This window comes from Nuphar pumila, chromosome 1, assembly GCF_984573655.1.
Source record: "Nuphar pumila chromosome 1, dmNupPumi1.hap1.1, whole genome shotgun sequence".
NCBI lineage: Eukaryota > Viridiplantae > Streptophyta > Magnoliopsida > Nymphaeales > Nymphaeaceae > Nuphar > Nuphar pumila.
This window is the reverse complement of record NC_143249.1, coordinates 182,209,757-182,228,158: the sequence shown is the minus strand read 5'-3', so window position 1 is coordinate 182,228,158 and position 18,402 is coordinate 182,209,757. Positions and strand designations below refer to the sequence as shown.

Sequence of the window (18,402 nt, the reverse complement as noted above, 5' to 3'; positions counted from 1 at the left end):
GCAAGTTGCTTCATGGAAAATTATGTAACAATAAAGTTTACTTGAGCGTGTAGGGGCATTGCGAAATATTAATGTAGATTACTAAGAACCATTCAAACTTTTCAATGAAACTATTATGAAACAAAAAAGCTTACACAAGAAAAAGGAGGCTAGGATAGTTGGAGAAACGAGAATGAAGCAAGGGTTTCTTGAGATTATTTAATCTTGTTTCTACTTTCTTGAGGCAGAGGCTTTTGCGTGCTATAACCAATACCTTTTTCTTCTTGTTCGCATTCCACACGAGAGTAACAAATAATATGATCATACACCAATGCGGAACTCAGAAGCAGATTATGTTGGACATTTCGGGTCTGGGTTCAACTCATAGGGTGACCCGGTTTGACACTATAGTTAGTGAGCTATTAGTAGGCAGTTAATGGGTATCAGTGGGGTGGAGGTTACGTGAATGTGGAGAGACCACATTCAGTAACCACCCCTTATCTCGTATTATAAAAAGAGGGCTAAGTTGTGTGATGAGAACAGTCAAACTTAGCATGGTGTCTACCGGTACATATTTGCATTTCGGTTTTGATTTTGTGAATACACCAACATCGGGTTATGGGCCCACGCTACGCGCATTTTGTTGTGCGTGTGGGTATGTTGGTGTTCTTCCGATACTCATCGAATTTTTGTTTATCGGATGAGTCGCTTTTACATGTCGATCGCCATTTGCCTTGGGCTGCTGTCACCGGCCGGCAGCATACAAGATCTGCTGCCGGAGACAGGTCACTGAAGAAACAGGAAACCTGTTTCAGCAGTTTTTCAACTTTTGCCACTGTCGACCTCCGCCCTGACTCACCGGCAGAGGGAAACCATCGGCTGTGTGGGGGGTCACCGTCGCCGGTGACATTTCGGCCAGTCGTCGGTGCCGGTAACCATAGGTCAACCAGACGCTACTTGATGCCCTTCGCTTTCTCTATGGGAAACTGAAAGCGTTCGGTTTATAAAAAAAAATGAACTCAAGTTGGGTTCCACTATAGCAATGTACCGTGGAACCCGACTATACGGTGGTTGGGCTGGTGGTGAAGCCCTTCTCAATGCCGGCGTCGGTGGTGAGAACACGCCGATGGTACGCAATCGCCATGGGGTGGCTTTCTCAGGCGAATTCACCGATGTCGGGGGCCGTTCGGCATCCAGGGCGTCGTTCCCCTTTTTCCTTTTTCCCCTAGCTGGGTAGCATCACCGAGGGCATCACTGGGGAGGAGAGCCGAACGTCGTCGACGGTGGGGCCAGGATCAGATCCCTGTGGCCGTCGGCCTTGCCGTTTGGTCGCCGGTGGCGAAAGCCATCCTGGCAACATATCTGAAGATCTATAAAAAAAATCTTCAGAGCAACCTTACCTCTCGCCGGTGGCACTAGGTGTCATCGGGGGGAGGTGACCTTCGACGGGCGACCGTCGGTGTAGGTTGTCGTACGGCGACGTGGATAAATTGAGGCCGATCATGGCTCTCGGTTTTTGAGAAAACCGAATGCCCTTTCACACAGAAACTGAAAGGCCCTCGGGTCTCCTTTTACAAAATAGTGGACCAGGTCAGATCGGGTTTTTCGACCCGATTGGCAAGCCCGATCCAGACGCAATTTTTTCTTTTTGGTGGATCAGGTCTGCCCGGATATCGGGTCAGTCCTAACCCAGGCTCGAACCCGAACCCATTTGGTTTTCGGGTCTGGATTTGATCCGAAGATCCCGAGTCCTATATGGATTGGGTCTGACCTAGATCCTATTTGGATCGGGTCAGACCCGTAATTCTATATGGACTGAGTCAGACCCAGGTCTTGTATGGATCGAGTCAGACCCAAGTCCTGTATGGACCGGGTCAAACCTGAGTCCTATTCAGACTGGGTCCTGTTTGGACTGCGTCCGACATGAGTCCTGTTAGCACTGGGTTCGGATTTAGTCCGAATCTAGTTTCCTAGATTTGACCCGGTTCATGTTGTGGAACGGATCTGGATTTGGAATGGGACCATTATTTGGATCAGAGCTTGGATCCGATTCGGGTTTCTGTTATGGATCAAATCTATATCCGAATTGAATCGGATAGGGTCCAAACATTATTTACACATGAACCAGATCAATAACCGATATGGCCCTTTTCAGGACCGATTCAGAGCTATTTTAGATCGGTTCCTTTCGGTTTTACATCGGTTTTGAGATGTAGAGACCATGTTTTCATGAATTCATGAAAAGACAAAGATTTTCTCATTCGGTTATAGGGTCTTATGAGCTTTTGTTTATGTTTTTGCATTGATTCATTAAGTTCAAAACCGGTTTAGACCCTTAAATGACCGGTTTTGGGTCGTTTCAGACCGGTTCAGGGTATTTTTAAACTGGTTCCAGGTTGAGGACCCCAGGTTTTACCCATACGAGTATGTTTTTGTTATTTTTTATGTTTTATAATTATTTAATGTTAAGAAAGCATGACTTATGCATGTTAATACATGTGTTTTATGTTGGTTAAGTTATGTATAATGTTTTTAACCATAAATTATAATTAAATTCATGACATTTTATCATCAAAATTAATTTATGCATATAAGTTGAAGCATGAACTTGTATTGTTGACAATATAATATATATTTCATCATGAATATACATGCATTAACATGTTTTCATGGGCATGCTCCATAATATGAATATGATTTCGATAAAAGATCTTGATTGACTGACTCATGCAATCATTAAAGTGATCTGAGTTGCATGGATTGAGGATTCTGTGGACCATATTAAGATTTGTTATTATGATTATGTGTGACTTTATGAAACAACAATTTTACCCAAAAGGTAGGTCGTTGTGTTCCAAATTCATACAGGGTGCAATAGTAGATGTGTATTCCAGTCTATGAAGCATGTTCATACCAAAAAATACAGTGCTAAATTGACTCTGATTACATGATCTGCTAGTTTCACCAACTGAAGTCAATTCCTTGTGAATTGAGAAGACGGAGCAACTATAAATAGTGTTGTTTTCATCAAAGTAGAATGATAATGACTCACTTATGTTTGTCTGAGAAAAGATAAATAATAAGAAGTCTCACATTTACCTTTTCAATATAAATATCGTATAGAGTAATTTATCTTTCACTCATACGGAGAATAGAACAACCATTCTGAAGGTTGTGTATGAGAAGTGGAAGCGCTTAAAAGGACGTCCATGAGAAATGGGAGTGTTCGAATAATCTTAGCATGTTGCTTTTGCAATCGCGAGTTGCTCAGAATATTTAAGGTGTCATCTCTCACTGCAGAATAGTGAAGGAATTTCTAAAAAAAATGGAAAAAAATTATTGATTTTATACGAGATTTTATCTTAGATCATATGGATTATAAGCTTCATTTTGGATCTTGGTATAGTGGACTCTTTTGAGAGACCACTAAAGATTTTTTATGATAATGAAGCAGTCGTGTCTTAAATAACAACAAGAGTTCAACCTCGTGTTGACACATGAAGTTAAAGTACTTTATTGTTAAAGAAATGACTGAGAATCATTTGGTATGTTTTGATACAATTAGTACGAAGAAAATGATTGTGGATCCTCTTACTAAAAGGCTAGCACCATAATTATATTTTCAACGTGTAAAAAAGATGAGTCTGGTTGATTTCTTCTGATATATGGCAATACATTATATGTGATCATATTTGTGAAACTGATTTGATTCTCTATGGCTTTGTGTATTGTTGATTTTGCATAAATGATCTCTCATATGGTTAAAGAGAACAGCAGAATAACAATATTAGAATAGGTTAGAGACCAAGGTAATCTTAACATGCTAAAGCACTGAAAATGAATTGTAGTACATGAAAATATGACATTTCATAAAGAGGTGTCCATCCCAATGACTCATATAATTGATTCTTGTGACACAGGATAACATGTGAACCCACATGAAGAATTAAGTCAAGATAACAGTATAAACCTTGATTTAGTATACTTTTAGTGTCAATGGGTCAAGTAAAAAAATGTTGGACATTTTGAGTCTAGGTCCAACCTAAAAGGTGACCCAGTTTGCCACTATGGTTAGTGGGCAATTAATAGGTATTAATGGAGTGGAGGTTACATGAACGTAAAGAAACCACATTCAGTAACCACCCCTATCTCCCATCATAAAAGGAAGGCTAAGTTGTGTGATGAGAAGAGTCAAACTTAGCCTATTGCCCATATACTTGTAACTCTATTTGGGTTCAGGGTGCTGCTCACCATCGACTTAAAGGCCTGGGCTCATCATGGGTGTCGATAGGTTGAGGAGAACGCCATGCACAAGCACGTCGCATAATGGCATCTATCGATACGTATTTGCATTCCGATTTTGATTTTGTGAATACATCAAAAGATTAATCCAATATTCGTGAGCATAATCTTTGTGGTGTATCTTGCTTCATACCATCTCTTGATACTTAATTTTTACTAAACAAATATCGCAATCATCATCAGAAAAAAATCAAGATATGGCGATCAAGGAAGCAGCACAACCACATTTTAAGCTTTGGCAAAAGATGATCGACCATAAGAAGTCTCTAACACAAGTGAGAGCACAGAGCATATAAAGGATCTAAAGTTGTCTTTTGCTTTTTTGTTTCAAGCATTATGTTTTTAAGTTATTATGTGATAATTTAAAGCATTCCTAAGAGAAACTTATATAGAAATTTTTTAAAAAAAAAAGTGATGCGAGCGAGTGAGAAATGCATGTCAGAATTGCATTGAAATCATATGAAGCATTCTCTTCTAGAAACATAAAGCAAACAGGAAAGCTTCCATGATACGAATATGCTCCGGCGACAGAATTGGTATTTATTTTAATATGAAAAGTAACTAGGTTTTCTCCTACCATGTTTCTCTCTGATAGCTCATAATGTCAAGAAAATTATCAAGGTGCTCAACATTGCATTCAGACCATGTCAAAATACCTGTGTCAGGTCATCGCTTCTGATTATAGTAACTCGGAGTTCTTTCATCTTCAAATGATACACAAGAATCAGTTCTTGGATTTTCAGAGAGAGCAAGCCAGAAAACACAAACACAAACGCATATGCATACCATATTATTGAAAGCAAGGTGAAGAGGTTTCTTATTCTTGTCCATTGACTCCTGATTTAATGCACTATGAACAATTAAAAGCCTCACCTCAGTTTTCGTTTGAATCGCTGAAAGTTTGGCTTCAGTGGTTGGCTTAAGGAGTACACTCTTTCGTGATCATTCTGATCAAATGGTACCAATGGCTTCTTCAGTAACGCACAAGCAGGTGCAGCCATCTGCTTCATGGAATTGGAAACAGACACAACTGGTGAAGATGAATGCGGTTTCTGGCTTCTTGGGGGTTCCAATCTTTCCAGAATACTTGAAGTCTTTTCAGCAAGAGGCTTCTCAGGGGATTTAACTTCATTTTCTTTGATTGACTGGAAAGCAGGGGAGAGGCTACCGCTCAGTTCATTAACAACTAATTGCTCCCACTCATCGTCAACACATGCTTCCCCCTCTTCTTTATCAATAGGCTGTGTTAGAATGAATCCGTCCTCTTCAAATTGACTATTCAGAACAGGGGGTCTTGGAAGTTGAGGTTTCTGAGTGCTAGGCTTGGGGGTTGGCTTACTTTGTCTTGGAGCTAATGCCCTGAGAAGAATGATTTCTGTGCCTGAGGACGCTTGGAAAGGTTTTGTTTGTAAAGGGAGGAAAGAGGGAATCTCAGTATGTTACCCTATTTGTAGGCTTTCTTTTACAAACGCATTTAGCTTCATGTGAAATCCAAGCTCATGCTGTAATGGATTGTAGTCTCTTAACTCCATCTAAAAAAAAAACAAGTTGGAAGGTTGGCATGACTTTTGCCAAGAAAAAATGAAATGACTTTTGCAAGTTCATGATCCTTGGCTACTTTTCCAAGCATAGTATGAAGGGAAGAATGAGACTGCTTCACAGGTGCTGTAGATGCACATTTGTGTGTATTTATATGTATGATGCATTGTCGTCACTTGGACTCTGATAGACCATAGGTCAGGTCAGGTCTGAAGTCATTCAATATTTGGTAGGTCTGAAATTTGGATCATTTAGGATAGGCAAAAGTTGGATCCAGGCTCTGCTTGAGATCAAATGAGCCTCAAGTGTTGGCCCATTTGTTCATGACTACCCTATTGAGTCTGCTAAGACAACAGTTTTCAAAACACGCAACGGACACCTTTCCAGGTAAAAAACACGCCTTGTCAGGTCATCCTGTGTCTATTGGGTTGTCTCCTAATGAAACCAGTATGTTCTGCCAAACAAGTTCAGTAGCTTGAGTTAGCTGGTATTATATTTAGTAACACAAGAAGATCCCCTTCAAACTATGTCACATAGGTGTGGGTGTGGATGCAGTGATGCGTCACTTTAAAAAAACTTGGGTGCGAGGATGAGGGGAGGGTATATATATAATTTTTAACAGTTTTACATTAACACTATGTGTATGTGTGCGCATTTATGTATTTATATATATAATACAGATAAAAATGGACTTGATTAGGGTTAACTGAATCTACTTTTGGATAGAAATGGACCTCAGTGTGGTTGACTTCACCTAACACAAAGGAAGCTGTGTCCAAGCACGCGGTTGTGGTGCCCTGTTAGAAGAGTCTGTGCTACATAGCCTTCAAACAATGTGTTAACTATCAATATGTGTGGTGGATCATCGGCCAGAGATAACAAAGGAAACACTAATGTATTCTAGCAATTTTCAGCAAATAAGAGAACATGGAATACCTTCAATAAGTTGGCTTGAATGGAGCTCTCAATTTCTGCTGCCACACTGGATGGTGATGATCCAGCAGAACTAGGAATAGGCATAATTTCCTCTGCTCCAGCAAGCTTCTGCAAGACCAATTTCTGTGATCTCATAAACACATCACACTATAGATGGTTTTATGCTACAAAATGGGGCAGGAGAAAAAGAAAACTGCACCCGTAAAAGCATGGGGCCTTTGTCTGAGGGCTGAAGAAGATAAAAATGATTGAAGCTTGATTCTTTCATTGTGTCTGTATTGCAGGTTGAAATGCATACTAGTCCCTGATCTAAAGAATGTAACGCTCCACAAATACCATAAAAAACTGCTATTTTTTGGAATATGCAAAGCAGGAGTCAGTACAAATCAATGACCACCAAAAATAGAGCAGGATGAGCAGCATCAATTTCACAAGTTTTTCCCTACGCTGAGTATTCAGCATCTCTTTCCCACATTCAGTTGAAGATGTTCCAATATCATCATGAGGGACCACAAGGTATGAAGTTCCTAGTATGACACCTGCCGAAAATTAGAAAAGGGAAATTAGTAACAGGAGGCCAGGTATAAAGGATATTTTCATCAGTCCAGAAAATATGGGCGCATAAATGTCATTGTCCAAGTGAAGCATAATGTGGCATTTACATCAAAACTTAAGGCCCCTGGTTTATTTAGTCAGAAACCGAATCAATCACAATAGCAATAACATAGATTTGGATAGGATGCACATTACAAAATCCTGTTGTTAAGAGCTCAAGACTATATGTTACACAGAGAATTATTAATGATATGAAACACAACACAAACACAATCCTCCAGAGCAATTATACCTTCACTCAAAGAAAATAAGTTGGTCCGTTCAATGACATTGAATGTGATGGACCCATGAACTCTTTGAGGCTCTGAGAAACTTTGGAAGGAGGGGAGATACAAAATTGTTTGTTCTCCAATCTTCACTCCTGTCTGAACCAATTCAATGGAAGCAAGTTCTTGGTTTGTGGCTGGACAAAACATGTTTGTTTTACCAGTGGTGCCATCGATGGGTAAGCCATGACATCTGCATGTCTGTTCAAAAAAATTCAAAGAATATCTTATGTTAATGAATAACAGCATATCGAAGAAAGAACGGAAGAAAAATCCCCCAAAGTGAAGTTGATGCCACAATGTAACACCCTTTTTCTTGGTACGATTTTTGGTATCTGCTATACTTCTCAGAAGCTTTGATTGGAATCCAATAATGGAAGTAGTTGTGGAACCATAAACAACTGTTCTCTCAGTAGTAGCATGCAGTTTACAATGTCCTTTTTTTTATAGTTTTCAGACATTAAGTCTTTGGACAGAGTCATTGTATGTATGCTGAAATTTTTTTCTTAAGGTTAGTAAAAGCTGTACCCTTTGTAGATTGTATTCAAGATGAGATAATAATATTCTTTTTACAGTGTCGGTACCTGACCACTGAAAACAATTAAAAATCTCCTTATCATAGTTTTCAACGTCATTCATCTTAGGTGATCAAGCTGAAAAGAGAGCAGTCAAAAGAACTAAGAGACCACCTATAACTGAGGGGATATATAAACCAAGGCATGTTCTAACTAGTTGAGAATCTAGGGAAGTACTTCCAAGAGGAATAAAAACCCAAGAACAGTTGCATGGAATTATGTTTATTATTTTTCAGATTTAAGTTGTCCTACTTCTGGATTTCTAGTTTGTTATCCTATTTTTGCATTTCTAGCCTAATTGTTTTTTATGCCTTCATCTTCAAGCTAACTTTCCCATGTACAGAAAGATTGCACTTAGCGTTTATGAAAACACCTAGATCTACCTTTGCATTTTCATATAAGATCTTTCAATTCAACAATCTTTTGCATGTTTATTTCAAATTCACAATGACCAATGCACGTCAACAAACCTTGCAAGGAACAAAACCATCCAGCATCTGAACCGCTGATGCAAACAAATTGCAGGATAAATGATCAACAGAATCTGTTATGAAGTTCTTGAAGTAGAAATTTGCCTGCAACGGTTCCTTGAAATCACCCTTAAGCTCTTGAAGCCAACTTTTGATAAGTCCGCTGAATATCCAATCGTCTAGATAAATAAAAGTACATTAAATAATTTCACTAAGTCCAAGAAGCATTGAGAGTAATACTCGTGCAGAATTAGAAATAGTCAGGTCAAGGTTCACTATTACTTCCCAAGATATGATACACTTGGTTTTGCAAGCAGAGACACCCTGCCGTTTATTTCTAGGTCAAAATACAGAAATGTGTGGTGGTCTCATTTATCATCTTTCTAATCTTAAAACATTCCCATATTCAACAGAAGAAATCAGCTAAAGCAAGCATCTCCTGTCAAGGATCTTATATCATCTTCAAAGCATATAGAACATTTTTCATAAGAAACATCCTGTCTAATTCATTTGACAAATGCATGCCATAAGTTTCTAAATTTAACTGGACTGATGATTTTCCTTTCAGCTTTTGGATTCCAAAGAACCTCTAGCCAGTAGTTCAACTTGAAGAAAAAAATTCAAGTGGGAAGGTATTGTAATGAAACAAGGTACAATGGAACAATAGTGAAACAAACACAATGCCAACAAAGGGCTTTAATAAACTCACTTAAAGTTGGTCACTAATGGACCAAATACAATCTCAAGAGAGATAAAAATACCAAAACAGCACAAGAGGCATACAAGCCTATAAGATGGGAAAAAAACTCTAGAGAAAACCCTCAAATGCTTCTAAAAGCACTGAGGAATAACAAGGGAGTGAGGCTCTATTTATAGAGCCTCACTCCAACACATGGGAGGCAGTCCAGCTCTTTGGACTGCCTTCCAACAGTCATTATTATAACTGTTGGGTGGCAGTCCAACGTCTAGTTGGACTGCTGCCCAACAGACATATTTTGACTGTTGTGTACAACAGTCATAAATATGACTGTTGTGCCTAAGATGTATGACAGTTTATTTATTACAATGCTAAATTACATTTCAGTCTCTAGTAGACTGTACTATATGATAAAAGACAAAAATACCCTTATCGGGTATTTGAATACAATTTTATTTTTAACACTCCTCCTCAAACTTATGGGGAAATCACCGAAAGTTTGCTAAGAAGATACAAAAATTGAGGTAGTGGAAGAGCTTTGGTGAAGAAGTCTGCAATCTGAAATTCGGACTGGACATATGGCAATGTAATGGTCCCCTTCAAATATTCTTCGCGAACATAGTGACAATCCATCTCAATGTGTTTTGTTCGCTCGTGAAATGTGTGATTGCTGGCTATATAGATGGCACTTTTATTATCACATCATAGCTTTGAAGGTTCTGAAACATCAACACCCATATCGGAAAGTAGTGCTCGCATCCACACAACTTCAGTGGTTGTGGTAGTCATTGCCCTGTACTCAGCTTCCGTAGAGGATAAAGACACTTTCTGTTGTTTTTTGCATCGCCAATAAATGAGAGAATCACCTAAAAACACACAAAAGCCAGTAGTTGAGTGACAGTTATTGGGATCTTCTCCCCAGTCAGAATCAGTGTAAGAAATAAGACTTAAAGATGAGGAAGATGATAAGAATAGTCCTTTAGATATAGTTTTCTTGATATATCAAACTATTCTTAATACTGCACTCATGTGGACGGTTGTTGGCACATGTTGAAATTGACTTGCAGAATGTACAGCATGCGCAATATCTGGCCTTGTAATGGACAGGTACATCAACGATCCAATAAGTTGTCGATAAGGGGTTGGATCATCTAATAATACTCCATCTTCAGCTCGCATTTTCACATTTATTACTTCAGAAGTATCAACATATTTTGTGTCTGTGATTCCTGAATGCTCAACAATATCAGCTGCAAACTTGATTTGAGATCAAATATATCCTCTTGGTGAATAGGCTACTTCAATTCCTAAAAGTATCTCAAAAAACCAAGATCAGTCATATCAAAAGATTTTTTAAGCAAAATTTTAATATCTTTAATTTCTTTTTTATCATTCCCTGAGATGATCATATCATCAACATACAAAAGAAGAATGATCAATGAGGTACCTGTAGATCTCACAAAAAGAGCAGTATCAGTGTAACAAGATTTAAATCCAAGTTTTAATATCGTACCACTGAACCGATCATATCATGCTTTAGGGGCTTGTTTAAGCCCGTATAGGGTTTTTTGAAGACGAAGGACCATGCCTTTTTCAATAGACAGACCAGGGAGAGGATCCATATATACTTCTTCATTTAAGTTTCCGTTCAAGAATGCATTCTTAACATCTAACTGGTATATCGGCCATTTTCGAATGGATGCTATAGCAACTAGAGTTCTAACTGTAGTCATACGAGCTACTGGGGCAAAGGTTTCTTCATAATCTATACCATATTCTTGAGAATATCCTTTTACAAGTCTTGCCTTATATCTCTCAAGAGACCCGTCACTTTTTGTTTTAATTTTAAACACGCATCTACACCCTATTGTCTTCTTTCCGATAGGAAGAGGTTGAATTGCCCAAGTATGAGCCTTGTGTAATGCATCTAATTCAATTTTCATGGCTTCAATCCATTCGTTTATATTTTTGGCCTCGTTATAGTTTGATGGTTCATGATAGGAATGAATGGCTAGAAGACATGCCCTGTAGTTTGGTAAGAAGGATTCATATGAGACAAACCTACTTGGAGGCCTATGTGTTAGTTCTGACCTTCTAACCCTAGTTTCTTCAGTATTTGTTAATTAATTATATCTGTCAAGGGCACATGGATGCTCCCCAGTATTTCGTCTAGAGTATTGAAGAAGATCTTGAGATGGTTCACTACTTGAGTCATTAATAGACTCGAAGGTTTCAATATCATTACTAATACCTTTATTGGGTAACAAATCAAAAAAGCATACTCGGATTCTTCCTTAGGAACTTCAAAATCAAATCCACTGTCATTTTCTAGAAAGATAACATTTCTAGAAACATAGAGTTTATCATTTGTTTTATCATAACATCGATATCCTTTTTTATTATCTGCATAACCAAGAAAGACACATTTTATGGCTTTAGGAGAGAGTTTGCTATATTTTTCAAGAAGCACAAAGCATTTACAACCAAATACCCTTAGCCTTTTTAAATCAGGAGAAATTTTAAAGAGTTTTTCAATAGGAGACTTGTTTTCCAAAGTTTGAGAAGGCATTCTATTTATTAGATAGACTGCAGTTAGGGCAGCTTCAACCCAAAATTGCTTTGAAATTTCTTTTGAAATAAGTAGGGTTCTAGCAGTTTCAATGATATGACGATGTTTTCTTTCAGAAATCTCATTTTGTTGAGGTGTCCTAGGGCATAATTTTTGATGCACAATTCCATGTTTTTTTAGATATAATTGAAATTCATTTGAAAGAAACTCTCTCCCAAAGTCGGAGCGGAAGACTTTAATATTTGTTTTAAATTGATTTTTAACTAGATTATGAAAGTTTTTAAAACATAAAAAAACTTCGGATTTGAGTTTTAAAAAGTAAATCCAAGTATGTCTACTAAAATCATCTATAAATGTAACATAGTACAAATAACCACCTTTTGACATAACAGGGGCGGGACCCCACACATCTGAAGGTACTAATTCAAAAAATTTATGTGTCACAAAGGTTCTATACCCAAAAGGTATCATTTGCATTTTTCCAAGTACACAATCTTCACATACAAAATTTTTAACTTTACAAAATTTTTCCAAAAATGGAAAAAGAGATAATTTGGATATACTTGGGTGCCCTAATCTTTTATGCCAAAGATCTATATTAATGTCTTTGACATGATTACAAAACGAGTATTTTGGTAAACACAGGAAATCCATGTAGTAAAGGTCTCATCGTCTATGGTCTTGCCCAATCAGCTTCCCTGGCTGGAGATCCTGCACCCAACACGCCTTAGATGAGAAGAATACTTTACAACCATAGTCAGCAATTTGAGAGACCGAAAAAATATTTAAATCCAGATTGAGAATGACTCTCACTTTTGGAACAAAGAATTTTTTTGAAATATCATCAAGGTTTCCTAAACTTTTGACTTTTAAAGAGGTACCATCGGCAGTTGACACACATGAGAAATATGATTTAGTGCAATCGGATAATAGAGATTCATTATGAGTCATGTGGAAAGAAGCACCTGAGTCTAGAATCCAAGAGGTCTTACCTAGAGGAGACGAAGAAGAGATGGCAGCTCTGGATGTAGAAGGTGCAGCCTTAAGAAGTTGTGAGACGGCTTCTGCTATTTGAGCAAGATTTAATTCATTGAAACTGCCCCCTTTTATTGATTCTTGAGGTTCTTCACTTAAGGCGGCCACCTTTTTAAATTTGGGACATTCTGGTCTTATATATTCGGGTTCCTTACAATGATGACAAATAATTTTTCCTTTGTATCCTCCCTTGTATCATCCTCCATTGTGTCCTTCCCCATTGAACTTCTTCTCAAAGTGAGGTGGTTTATATGTTTTCACAAAAATTTTGGGTCTTGCCATGGCAAGGACCTCATCATTAGACTTGTGCATTCCAAGTCTTGTCTCTTCTTGACAAATTTGAGCAAGGGCCTCACTTATAGAAGGAGAAGTGGTCCTATGAAGTAAGGAAGATCTTACTTGCTCAAATTCCGATCGAAGGCCATAAAGAAAGGAGAAAAGATTTTCTCTTTCGATTTGGGTCCTTCTCATATCAATAGCTGAACCTTCCCATTTTGGTTCCAACATGGCTAATTCATCCCAAATAGGAGATAAAATACCGTAAAAATCTCATACACTTTTATCTCCTTGTTTTGAATTACGTACCTTGTCTTGGAGATAATAAAGTCTAGCCATATCCTTTTGGATAAAGGTACTTCTTAGAAAGCTCCATGCGTCACATGCCTTCTTGAATTTGATGATATTGGTGGCGATCTTGAACTCCATGGTATTCATAAACCATGAGAGTATTTGTCATTGCTTGCCTCCCAATCTTCCAATTTATTTTAGAATTCTTCTAAGGCTTTTTCTTCTTCTTCTTCGGACAAAGCTTTGACTTGATCTCCTTCTCTTCTAGTTAATTTGAGTTGTGGTTCACTAGTAGAACCACTAACAAAACCCCACAATTTTTTTCCTTTAATATGATTCTCTATAGCCGTCGCTCACATCAAGTAGTTGTTTTCATTGAGTTTGTAGGTGATGACGGTGGCGGACTCTCTTTCTCCCATAATGAATACTTAGAGTTTAGAATAGAGGAGATAGGGAATGATCAATGATCGAAGAACACTTCCTTCACGAGATTCTCCTTCTTTCAAGAGCCTAGCTCTGATACCATGTAATGGAACAATAGTGAAACAAACACAATGCCAACAAAAGGCTTTAATAAACTCACTTAAAGTTGGTCACTAATGGACCAAATACAATCTCAAGAGAGATAAAAATACCAAAACAGCACAAGAGGCATACAAGCCTATAAGATGGGAAAAAAACTCTAGAGAAAACCCTCAAATGCTTCTAAAAGCACTGAGGAATAACAAGGGAGTTTATAGAGCCTCACTCCAACACATGGGAGGCAATCCAGCTCTTTGGACTGCCTTCCAACAGTCATTATTATGACTGTTGGGTGGCAGTCCAACGTCTAGTTGGACTGCTGCCCAACAGTCATATTTTGACTGTTGTGCCTAAGTTGTATGACAGTTTATTTGTTACAATGCTAAATTACATTTCAGTCTCTAGTGGACTGTACTATATGATAAAAGACAAAAATACCCTTATCGGGTATTTGAATACAATTTTATTTTTAACAGGTATCCCAGGCCATTTTAGAAGTAGAGCAAGGAGAAACCACTGATAAGTTATTTTAAATGGTAGAAGATGTGCATAATGAAATCATTTTTAGCAGGCTAATCAATGATGTTCGGTGGGGAAAATACATTATCAACTAGGTTTATGACTTGTTAGTTGCAAAACAAATGGCTGAGGTAACTTGTGGCAGAACCAGCAAAAATCCCGCCTGACAAAAAACCATATAGCATGGTCAATCTCAGTATATAATTCTAAAATCTGGATTGAAGAGAGCAAGTGTAGTGTTGCTATACTGGTCATTTATTAGTATATCAATTGGCAGTGTCTGGATTTTACTAAAGATCAGGTTGAATCAGTGTGTTCTGACAGATCCAAATAAGATAAATCATGGACTTATAGAAGCTGTACGATAATCCTAAACCCAGTCAAGCTCAACAAACTATTTGATATGGAATGGTTTCTGACATGTTTGTCATTGAATTTACATGGACAAATCCTCATTTGACTAAACCATCTACTACTCCAATTGGATGCAGACACCTGCCAATAATGAATTTGATACGAGTTGCTTTTTGCATCATCGAGACGAACTTAGATATTCCACAATTTTCCTTAGTGTATGCTTACCCCATGGGTACCTGTTGAACACGCAGTTTTCCATGTCAGAAATGCAATCAAGTAAATCTTTGATCTTCCTAGATGCTTGGCTGGATAAATCGATCTTTTTTTCTTCTCTTTCTATGAGTATAAAATCAATCTTGACCCTTTTACTGGCAGCATCCTACAAGAAATCATTAGTTGTCATTCAAGATGAACTTGTGCTTGTTTTGAATCAGAATTCACAAGTGAAAGCCACAAAAAGAAAACAGTATAAAATTGCATGATTTGTTGTATTTACCATAAGCATCTCTCTTGAAAGTGCAATATTTTCTTGTAAGGATGAGCTGATTAGAGAAAGTTTCCTCGTAGTATTTTCACCACCCCAAGAATAAAGGTAGTCACCATGGAGAAGCTTTGAGAGTATTGACACTGTCAACAAATTATCCATCCAAACCAACATGAGAAATTTTGTAGGGTTACTCAAACAAGGAAATTTTATGATTTCTCCCAGGTGCTGATCATCACTTTGGCAGAATGTTATATTTTAAGATTTGCCAATTGTGTCATCCCAAAACACATTTCAGGGATCTTTGCAATAAGTACACAGTCGCAATTGCTTTGTTAAATAAAAAAGAAGAAAAAAACCTTAGAGGAACTCTGCAGTAAAAACACTGAAATCTTTTTCAGTCATGAATTCTTTCTTTATTATAAAAGTAAATTCCAAATACAACAACAAAAGGGCTACAGAAAACATTATGCTTGGGAGTTGGGATAGCATTCTCAGAGTATTCAGTAAGCATAAAAATGAAGTTTGACCATTCATTGGAAGCGCTTGTGAAGACATCCATGATCAGTACTCGCTATTGCTGTCTAGGATTGTGACCGCCATTATTTCCTTCCCAATTGGGAAGACCAAAAAAACATCCCAGTTCAACGCCAAAAGGGAGTAGGCCAGTGATTATCAATCCTTAAGGTCTGTGACCTAAGAACTGAGAGGCTCCTTTGTGTTGCTGAGATCTCATCAGTATCACAAAGAATATTTTGAACAATTTATCCATATCATTCCCAAATTTTTTTCAGACCAATATGAAAAGTAAAAGCCACTGAAGTACAACCACTGAAGCACAAAAAGAATTTGCAACTCCTTGTCTCAACTATCCTTTCCGTAGCAACTTCCAGAATATATAATATATTACATAGAACAACAAACAAATACTGACCTTCAGCTTTAGGTATCTCCGAAGCATCCATTCCAGAGAGGAAGCAATCATCTGGTAAGCTGTTTACAGCATGATGAAAGTCACGGAGATTAAACTGCCCTCTTGGACTGTATGCAATCTCGAGCTGGCAAAGCCTTCTTATCAATGAAAAAGCACATGAAAAATCTCAAGCTTATAATATATCTATATTATGCCCGTATTTGTTTTTTAATTAAAAAAATTCTTATTGTTCTAATTTCCAAAGAAAAAGACCACTATAGCATTTTTAATTTTAGAAAACTAGAAAAAAAAAACTCAAAATCTCGAGTGTAATAAATGATCTGAAAAACAAGATTTTTAAACTGAATAAAATAAATTGAAGAAGAAAGATCTGAAGTCTAGTTATCTGGCACTTTCTAGCAAAAAACTGCAAGAACATCAGATCATGCAAAAAGTCCAGAAAACTGAGGTCCAGTAATTTTTCCAAACTTAAATAGGCACAAAATAAAATAAAAGGCATGCCAGACTTATCAGAAAGGCTACAAAAACATCACTAAAATCATTTGTGATGCATTATCGAAAAGAACAGTTAGATAAAAAATACGACATACAGTGCTGATCTGCCGGCTTTCACTGAAATGAGATTAAATTACAGACCGAAAAAGGTGAATCACTAAGAAAAACATAGGATCGCAATGAAACACTAACAATACACAATCCAGATGCAGAGTTAAGTTAGAAAGTATTCTTGGACATCAAAAGCACAGATTTTTCATGGAAGCATCGCTAGACAAGGAAGAAATTTCTGAAAATTAGTGAAAACACGATGCAGAATACCTCATCGAAGCCAGACGATCTGTTTCTCTGGATATAGCACAAACCTATCGGATCACGAAGAGTTCCCGATCGGCCTACGCATCTAGACGGAGAGACCGCGTACAGGTTCGCTAGTTGGAGCAAACTCTGATCGGCGAAGAAGGGGAGAAGTGCAACAGGTCGTCATGAAAGGAACTCCGGCGGCCTAGAGAGAGAGAGAGAGAGAGAGAGAGAGTCTTGACCTGATTCAGATCTTTCAGCAATGGAGGAGACAAGTTGCGGAGATCGAGCACGAAGCAGAGGAGCGTCATCTTTCTGGCGTCCAAATTCCGAAGGCGCGACGAGTAATCGGCGTATTTATAGCTCCCGCGACTGAAAATAATGCTAAAGGCGCGAGTTGGGTATCGCTTGGACATAGGTCACAGGGATTCCTCAACTTGCCTTCGTATCGTGTCCATTTGTATGCTATTTTTATATAAATTTGCACAAAAATCTGCGTATGTTGTGTCCTTTTACTCATGTAATCGTGTCCTTGTGACATAGGTTTGGAATTTGAAATGGGATCAGGTGATGGGGGGCGATCACCACGATCAACTAATTCGCCAAACTGATCCAATATCATATCTGATTAATCTATGTTGGATAAACGGATTCAAATTTTCAGATTCAGATGGTAAAAAGCTCATAGCAGATCCGCTTTTTGTACATGTAAAACGATTCAGATACCCTTCAAACTCGGATATTTCTCGGGTTTAGTAACAAACAATCAAATCCATATTGGTATCCAATTATAATTTAATGTAATTTTAGCTTACCAAATGCAACTAAACGAGTCGAATTCAGTCAGATATCAGATAAAATTCGATCCATTGTCATCCCTACATCTAGTGTTCATGTTCGGTGACAGAGACGAGAGACGACGGCTCCAATCACCTGATCCCATTTGGACCCAAAGCGGGAATATGGGATCGGGTGAGCTATCAGCCCATCACACTTGAGAAAGTTGATCAAGCTTGAAAAAGTTGGTCGTAGAATCAGTCTTGTGACCAACTTTTTCAGGTCTCAAGGGAGTACCACTTTCAAGTTAAACAAAATCACAAGTTGCACTTTCTCATGTTTTGTAAAAACTTGAGAAAATGCTGTGAATGTGATTTGCATTCATAAGACATCCAAAAAAACTACTCAACTACTCAGGTTGTCATGAAAATTGTATAGCCCGCTCAAAGATTTACCTTACAAAC

General features: G+C 37.9%; 1 protein-coding gene across 1 annotated transcript; it reads right to left on the bottom strand.

The window, feature by feature from the left end:
- Nucleotides 1–5,575: 5,575 nt before the first annotated feature.
- On the bottom strand, nucleotides 5,576–17,472 carry LOC149851584 (uncharacterized). Its single transcript, XM_090008817.1, has 11 exons — nucleotides 17,404–17,472; nucleotides 17,183–17,308; nucleotides 16,367–16,490; nucleotides 15,445–15,575; nucleotides 15,174–15,327; nucleotides 8,683–8,861; nucleotides 7,604–7,838; nucleotides 7,203–7,295; nucleotides 6,956–7,101; nucleotides 6,757–6,864; nucleotides 5,576–5,813 (listed from the first exon to the last, which is right to left on the bottom strand). The coding sequence occupies exons 1-11, from the start codon at nucleotides 17,470–17,472 to the stop codon at nucleotides 5,721–5,723; spliced, it is 1,458 nt and encodes a 485-aa protein (XP_089864943.1). The 3' UTR covers nucleotides 5,576–5,720.
- Between the last annotated feature and the right edge of the window lie 930 nt (nucleotides 17,473–18,402).